This window comes from Physeter macrocephalus, chromosome 18, assembly GCF_002837175.3.
Source record: "Physeter macrocephalus isolate SW-GA chromosome 18, ASM283717v5, whole genome shotgun sequence".
NCBI classification, from domain to species: domain Eukaryota; kingdom Metazoa; phylum Chordata; class Mammalia; order Artiodactyla; family Physeteridae; genus Physeter; species Physeter macrocephalus.
In genome coordinates, this window is record NC_041231.1 from 9535146 (window position 1) to 9543226 (window position 8081).

Consider the following 8081-nt stretch of genomic DNA (forward strand, 5'->3'; position numbering starts at 1 on the left):
GCAAGCTGGAGAGCTTAATAGTTATTTAATATTTGGAAAGCGACTACCTTTATGAGTCTGTTTTTTCATCATTATGAAGATAAAATGAGACACTGGGTATGAATATGTTGTGCAAACTGTACAACACAGTGCACATGGCAGGGATCAGGAATAAATGCTGTTAGCCAACACTTCAACATACGTATACAAAAGTTCTTAGAGCTATCAGGGAGAAAGGGATTCAACCACAAGCCCACAGTTCCCATTACTAAGTAGGACACATACACAGTGGGCACTACAGGATTAGCCCCTTTTTTTTCAGGATACCACATGGTAGCAACACTGTAAGAAAGGGGTACCGAATGGAGAGTACTCGAAGATGAGCTTTTCATCCAAGGACATGTTTAGCCATGTACTGATCTATGCCTCCCCTTCCAGAGATTTACAAGCATTACCACACAGAATAAATCATAGAGCTAAAGCTTTTGAAAGAAAATGGCACAAAAACTGTAACATGGAAAAAATGTAGTGCTGTAAAGGATCTTACAGAATGTTTCAATCCTCTCATTTGACAGAGTTTAGAAAATCAAACTCCAAAGAGGCAAAGTGGTTTATCAAAGAATACACAGCGGCACATTTTTAATGGTACAAACATTTCTAACCACAACACCTTCATTCCTCTCTGCTCCCACAGCATCCTATGCATACTAATTACCATACTGTACTAAAATCCTATTTAAATGTCTGTCCTCTCCCCTACCGGACTGGAAGATCCCAGGGGACAAGGCCTATGCCCAACTTAACCTTATATCCCCAGCACCTGGCTTGTGTTTAGATGCTCCACTGCACTGAACATATCCCAGTTAAAACTGTTTTGTAAATTTGAGGGGAAGGCAGGCAATTCTGGAAAACTTGCTAATTAGGCCTCCATTACATTTTGCTTAGCAAGATATTGAAAAGGCTAATGTTACCATAGACCTCAACTTGGGTACAGAAAGACAGCAAGCAATCTTAGGCAGACAGGGACACTAAGGTAAAAATGGGTCCCTGAAAGCAAGGTCATCAGAGTAGCGCAGTCCTACTAACTTTATTATATTGCTGTAGTTTGATGACTAGGTCTCTAATTAAGAGTCCCCTTCAACCATTTTACAACGACCTTTGCTGCAACAATAATAACACAAATAAGACGGTCAAACTGCTAGTGGGGATATAGTGCAGTATGCTCATGTGGTTCTTTTTTAAGCACTTACAACTCCACAGTGACTTTTTTTTTTTTGCGGTACGCAGGCCTCTCACTGTTGTGGCCTCTCCCGTTGCGGAGCTCAGGCTCCGGACGCGCAGGCTCAGCGGCCATGGCTCACGGGCCCCAGCGCTCCGCGGCATGTGGGATCCTCCCAGACCGGGGCACGATCCCGTGTCCCGATCCCGTGCCCCCTGCATTGGCAGGCGGACTCTCAACCACTGCGCCACCAGGGAAGCCCCACAGTGACTCTTTAAAAGCAGCAGACACAAACAGAATTTTCAAGGGGAAAAAAGGTTAAATTTAAAGAATCTACTCATAGAGTAACTTAAAAGTCAGAATATGCGAATTCTGGTTTCCATTCTCTAACTTCTTATTTGACCTTGGGCAAATCGTTCCATTTCACTGGGCTTAGAAGAAAGACTGAAGTTCTAGATCCTAGTTCTGAGTAAATCTGAACAAGCCACTTTGCTTCTGCAGGACAAGATTTCCCCCATTTATGGGACTTCCCTGCTGGCGCAGTCGTTAAGAATCCACCTGCCAATGTAGGGGACACGGGTTCGAGCCCTGGTCCTGGAAGATCCCACATGCCGCGGAGCAACTAAGCCCCTGCACCACAACTACTGAGCCTCTGTGCCACAACTACTGAAGCCCACACACCTAGAGCCTGTGCTCCACAACAAGAGAAGCCACCGCAATGAGAAGTCCGCACACTGAAACGAAGAGTAGCCCCCCTCTCCACGACTAGAGAAAGCCCCCACGCAGCAACGAAGACCCAACGCAGCCAAATAAATAAATAAATAAATTTAAAAATTTCCCCCATTTATAAAGTAACCCGGATTATCTTCCAGCTCCAAAAACCTAGAATTCTAAGCTATTGGCCACTGTTGCTATGAACAATGAAATTCAATGTAATCAGTATGTTTGTGTTAGAAACAGGACATGTAGATAAAATATTTGGCAGAGAGAAGCCTCAAACCTCACTGGAGCTTTCCCCCCAAGTTTCAATTCAAATATTTTTCTAGAACTACACACAAGCACTGGTCCAGACTTCTGTACTTCCCCTATTCTTAATGAAATGCCCAAAGACTGACCAGAAAAGAATGGGAACCGGCGCTTCCCAGATAATGCATCAATCGAGTCTCTTGGTTGTCTCCCTCTTGTCTACCAGTGCACTTTCCTTATACCACCCACTGTCTGGACTGAGCCAACCTATCTCTTTTGATTTAAATTCTTCAAGGCTCAGTTCAAATCTCACTAATTCCATGAAGCATTCCCTTCCCGTTCTAGCCCACATCCATCTCTCCCTCTTTTAAACGTCTACAGTACAATACATTGTTGTGGTAGGGATTAAATGATATTTGTAAAGAACTCGGTACCACATGTGACATATAGCAGTTGCTCAAAAAGTGATAGTACTTGGTGTTGTTGCCACATCTTTAGCGCTAATCACATACCCCTTAGTTCAGTGCATCTTAAATTTAATATGCATGTGAGTCACCTGGAGATCTTATTCAAATGCAAAGTGTGACTCAGTAGGCATCAGGGGGGACCTGATAATCTGCAGTTCAAAAAGCTCCTGGTTGATGCCTATTCTGCTGATCCAAGGACCATAGTTCAAATACAAGGGGAAGTTTTTAGTAAACTTCTTTTTAATGTATTTATCTTGTCTATCCAGCCAGATGGAAAGATCTTAGGAGATACTATGTCTCATTTTTCTTAGCATATATACTCTATACAGAGGTGTTCAATAAACATCTGTGGACTTAACAAATCTGCAAACTCTAGATACTCTAGATAATCTCTAGAATGCCTGGTATACTGATTTTCAAATTCAAACATTGAGACATTCGAGGTTGAAAAAGCTCACTTGGTCACTGGAATTGGAATCACTGGAACAGAGGCAGGGGAGAATCTGAGAGAAAACTTACCTCATAACCAGTGAGAAGGTAAAACACAGAAAAAACAACATATACAAATGGACGCTTGTTCCTTGTTTAAGCACAAAGATCGTTAAAATGCAATCTTAACTGCACCTCTAATTGAGGTACGAACCTTGAAAGAAGACATGCATTTTCAGGCATATATATATATATATTTTTAACTAGTAATAATTAACTATAAAAGTATATAGCGAGCTAGATATCACATTTTAGTGGAACAGAAATATTTTTCAGTGATCCGTTAATGTGCAATTAACCTAAAGATCTCAGGCAATCAATGAAAACACATTTCAAGTAAAAGAAAGAGAGAAACACCCTCTGATTTTCCCATCAACCTGGTCAGTGATAAGATCCCCAGATTCCATTGCCCACAATTACACTACAGAAATTCAAAAGAATCTGCTGTTTATCAAGGCTGCTCTGAGAGGCTGCCTATTTTAAGCCCTCCTTTAAATCTCCAATTATTTAAATACTTGTTAAAACCCTCCGTATTTTAGCATTCCAAAACTCAAATGGGACCAATATTCTTAAATTTTACTGGAGGCTATACTCTGACTTCCTATTCAAGCACCAGGAAAATAATATCGGGCATGTATGACACCTGCTCACAGAATACTATCTAGGTAGCTTAAACTGTGAGACAAATCTATTAAAATCAGTCTTTAGAGCAAAGAGCACCTTTTTAAGTCACTGAGCTTGTCATAAACAGGCATCTGTGCCTTAACTCATAGAGACCTTTCAATAAAGCCACTCACCAATATTTAACTGAGATGTTTTTAACAAATACAGACACCTAAAAAGAAGACAGACTCTGCAAAATTCTGAGAACTGCCATTAAGCACAGAAACACAGAAGCACAGAACTGCTGTCAAGCACGAGACTCAAACTGGGTTTATGAGTTTTAATAAATCAATGTTATTACTTTAGAGAAAACCAGAAAACCGTTGGGAGTTCAGCCTACAGGAAAGTGGCTTCTATTTCTTCCATCAGAAGTCTAGTCTCCTGGGCAAGGCAAGTTCTGTGGTTCATGCCAGGCAGGCAGTCTTCCTAGAGAATACTACTATCCAAGCAGAGTTTCAAATCCCAAGCCACTGAACCAGTTATAAACACATACCCATACAAATGAGTGTCTTCCTACCTGCAGGTACCTAACTAGTAATTACACCCAAAACAAATGCCTTCAACAGGAAAAGAGATCAGGACCAGGTAGAGGAGGGTCAGATTCTTGCGTAAAAAATGAAGCACCAGTTTCATTCTCATTTCTCCCCTCCTTTTCCCGGTCTTTCTTCAAGACTCATCCTCTGTGAAGCTTTCTCCAATAACTCTGACCCTCACTCTCAATAACTCTAATCACTCCATTTATTGAAAGCCTGAAACACCAGTCTCAACTAATTATTCTAGATTCCTTTTTGTTAACTGTTTCATGTTTTCATTTTGTCTCCCAAATTTGAGTGAGTTCTCTGTAAGGCCCGTACACTGCCTAGCCCCTAGTGGGGGCCAACTTTTAATATTGCTAATAATATAATAATAAAAATGAGGCAATATAACAAAATGGAGTGGCAAAAGTGGAGTCAAATAGGCCTAAGTTCAAACTCTGGTTCTACCATTTGACTGTGAACACATTACTTACTTTCTCTACGCCTCAGTTTGGTGGTGAAAACTCAACAAGATATATATGAGTGCACCCAGTACAGGGTCTGGCATATAACAGATGCTCCATAAAGCTTAGCTACCTTCTCTTCCCACTTAACAAGCACTTGTTGATTTGAACTGCGTTAGAGTAATTCTCCTAGGGTACTGCCAGCGGCACCATCGTATACTCTCTTACTTTCCCCATTACACTCTTGCGTGTGCCTGTGTCGTTTCCTTACAAAGGTCGCTTCAGGTTTTCTACTCTGCTGTCCTAAGAAAAAGCCAACTACACAAGTCAGCAGGAGGGCATCTCCACATCTACCTCTCACTTTTATCACAGCCACGCCAGCACTCTCTCCCTCCGGGTCTCCCAGTGAGAAAATGATAGAGAGAGAAAACCAGGGAAGCAGCCAGAAGAGGAAATGGAGATAAATAGCTCTGTGGTCCCTCTGTGCCTCCCTCTTGGGAGGAAAGACTTAGGTCTAGTCTCCAACCCCAACTCTTGTGAGGAAAGGAAAAAAAAAAGAAAAAAAAAAAAAACCCTTGCCATGTTCCAAGAAGAAAAAGCAACGCCTCTTCCTCACCTCTTGACTTCTTCAAGCCCTTCAGCAGTCAATTCCACTATCACCTCCCACCCTAACCATCCCCGGGGTCAACTTCCTCCTCCATAAAACAGAGCCTCTTTTAACTAATTTGTCTTAAATAGAACTCATTCATGCTTTTATCGACTAGAGGTCACAAATTCCCTCAGCCTTCACCATTCCAAGTTGGACTATCCCTTAAAAAAAAAAAAAAAAAGAATTTTTAGTTTCCCATCTTCTGCATTAAGGCACATCTCTTTTTATTTGTGTCCCTTTAATGATCCAGAATATTTAATGATGCAGAATACCTCGGTCATCATCCTTCCAGCTGGAAAAAGCCACCATCACTTCCACCCCAAAACACATACCCCCCCCCAAAATTTTTTTAATCCACAAATTGGGGATTTGGGAAAATACAAGAATATTTTGGGCTGCAGAAAATACAAGAATTGTATTCTTCTTAAACGAGTTCACCATGCTGCACGGGAACAAGTCCATGTACACCTGGGCTCCCACATCTGTGATCTGATCAACTTTGATGTCAGTACTGACATCAGCCTTAACCGGACCAGGTGAAAAAATACCCCCTCGCCCTCTCCCTTCCCCGCCCCCCAATACCCATGTCCATTCCTGATCCGCCCCGGGGCCCATAAAGCAGAACCTGTCTTGTTGGCCTTAATGTCTCTCGGGGGATCTGGGACCCTTTTCACCTCAGCTTTGATGTATCGAGGCAGAAAAGTCTGTTCCCTCCACCCCTCCCTCAAAAAAAAAAAAAGACTCTATTTCTTAAGACTCTTCCCTGTTGGATAAAGTAGCTCCAGAATTTATGTGTTGGGGAGATTTGAGTCAACTGAGGGACTATTTTACCGCAGGCTTCACCTTTCCAGGCTGACCAGTGCCTCCCCCCGCCCTCCACACACACACGCTCGCTGGACCCCCTCTCCTGGCGGCGGGACCCCAGACCCTCCTGTTCGTTGCTCTGACACCTCCCTGGGAGCCGGAGCATCCTCGGAGCGGCCCCGGGCCCCGGGCGGCGGCGGCCGGGCACCTACCAGTCGGTGTGCGGCTCGTCGACGACCAGCAGCACCTTGGCCTTCCTGGCGGCGGCGGGCGCCGGCGCGGGCGCGTCCACCAGGCCGGCCGAGGCTGCCGTTTGCTTCACCGCCTGGGAGAGCGAGCTGAAGAAGCTGCTGCCCACCGACGGCGCCGGGGCCGGCTGCGGCCTCCGCTCGGGGCCCGGCGAGGCGACCGGGGGCGCAGACGAGGCCGAGGCCGCGCCCGGGCCGGGGGGCGGCGGCGGCTGCTGGGGCTCCGGCCGCTGCAGGTCAGTCATGTAGCCATTGGGCAGGTTGGCGATGAAGCTGCTGTCGGACAGCCGGCGCCGCAGGAAGTTCATCATCTGGCTTGAGGGGCTGAGGGCGCGCGGGGCGGAGGAGCCGGGAGGCGCGGAGGGCGAGACGGAAGCGGCGGCCGGGGCTGAGGCGGCTGAGGCGGCAGAGGCGGCAGAGGCGGCAGAGGCGACAGAGGCTCGGTCCGCGGAGCGCGAGCCAAGCAGACAGCCGCGGCCAACTGGGCCGGGCGGGCGGGGAGGTGCGAGGCGCAGCGCCAGGGAGAGGGCGGTGCCGGGGGCGGGGCCACGGGTTGCCCCGCCCCGCCCCGCAGAGCCGGTGCCGCCGCACACTCGCAGCCGGTGCCGCCGGCTGTGAGCCGCGGGCCTGCGGGTTCTGGGGACTCGCGGTCTGGGGAGGACCAGGCCTCCTGCGACCTGAGCGTGGCTCTCTGGAGAGGGCGTGGAAGCTAGTCCTGCTCCCCAAGAATAGGGACAAGGGAGCCCAGAGCCCCTCCCACCTTTTTGTTTGGGGGAGAAAAGAACCGTGTCCCACCCGAGATGGAGGAGAGGGAAACTGTCCCCACTCCCTTTGGAGGAAAGAAAGGTGTCAACCTCCCCACCCTGAGGTGTGAACGAAGCCATTCCCCTCTCTCGCGCGCGCGAACGTGCACACACACACACACACACACACACACACACACACACGCTGTAGTGAGAAATAAAAGAACCACCTTTCCCAAAGCTGAATGAAAGGTGCCATCCTCCCAACCTCCAGGTGAGGGAGGAAGGGATAATCCGCCCGCACTAGCGCACACACACACACACACACACACACACACACCCCCTATGGTGAGATGAAAAAGAACTATCCCTTCCTCAATGCTGGGAGAGAAAGACATCCCCCTACCCTAAGGTGACAAGACAAGACCTAGTGGGGAAGCAAAGGGTCATCTCCTCTACTTTGGGGAGAAACGGGGTGGGAGACAGATCCTCTCCACCTGCGTTGGAAGGATGTGTGGGATGCACTTTCAGCACCTGCACCTTAGGGATGGCTCACCTCAGAGCACCTACTCCTCTCCCCCATCTCTTGCACAAGAGAGAGGAAACAAGTGTAAGTCTGGAGATCCCCCCATGCAGGACCCCGGAGTGGGATATCTCAGGCTCCCCCACCCCTTCTGCATCCTTGCTTACAAGCATTGGTGCATCCTATGTAGTATCAAGAAGGTCACCTCTTCAAGATCTTTCTGTCTGTTTTTTCCATTTCATTCATTGGCCAGATCTGCCTCGACCTCCATGAAGGCTTTCTGATTACCACCTTCCCATGGGCACTCCCTGAATCTTGTATGCCCCCTGAACCTTTGTTTTCACCTCTGAGG

The 8081-nt window shown here is 47.1% G+C and overlaps 1 protein-coding gene across 2 annotated transcripts in view; it reads right to left on the reverse strand.

Annotated features, from left to right (window-relative positions):
- SYN2 (synapsin II) overlaps positions 1-6943 on the reverse strand; it is a 169763-nt gene extending 162820 nt beyond the window's left edge. For both annotated transcript variants that reach the window (XM_024123985.3, XM_055080244.1), the window contains exon 1: positions 6428-6943. In XM_024123985.3, the coding sequence (XP_023979753.1) occupies positions 6428-6774 (347 nt within the window). In that variant the 5' untranslated portion in view covers positions 6775-6943. The remainder of the gene's footprint in view (positions 1-6427) is intronic.
- Positions 6944-8081: the final 1138 nt, after the last annotated feature.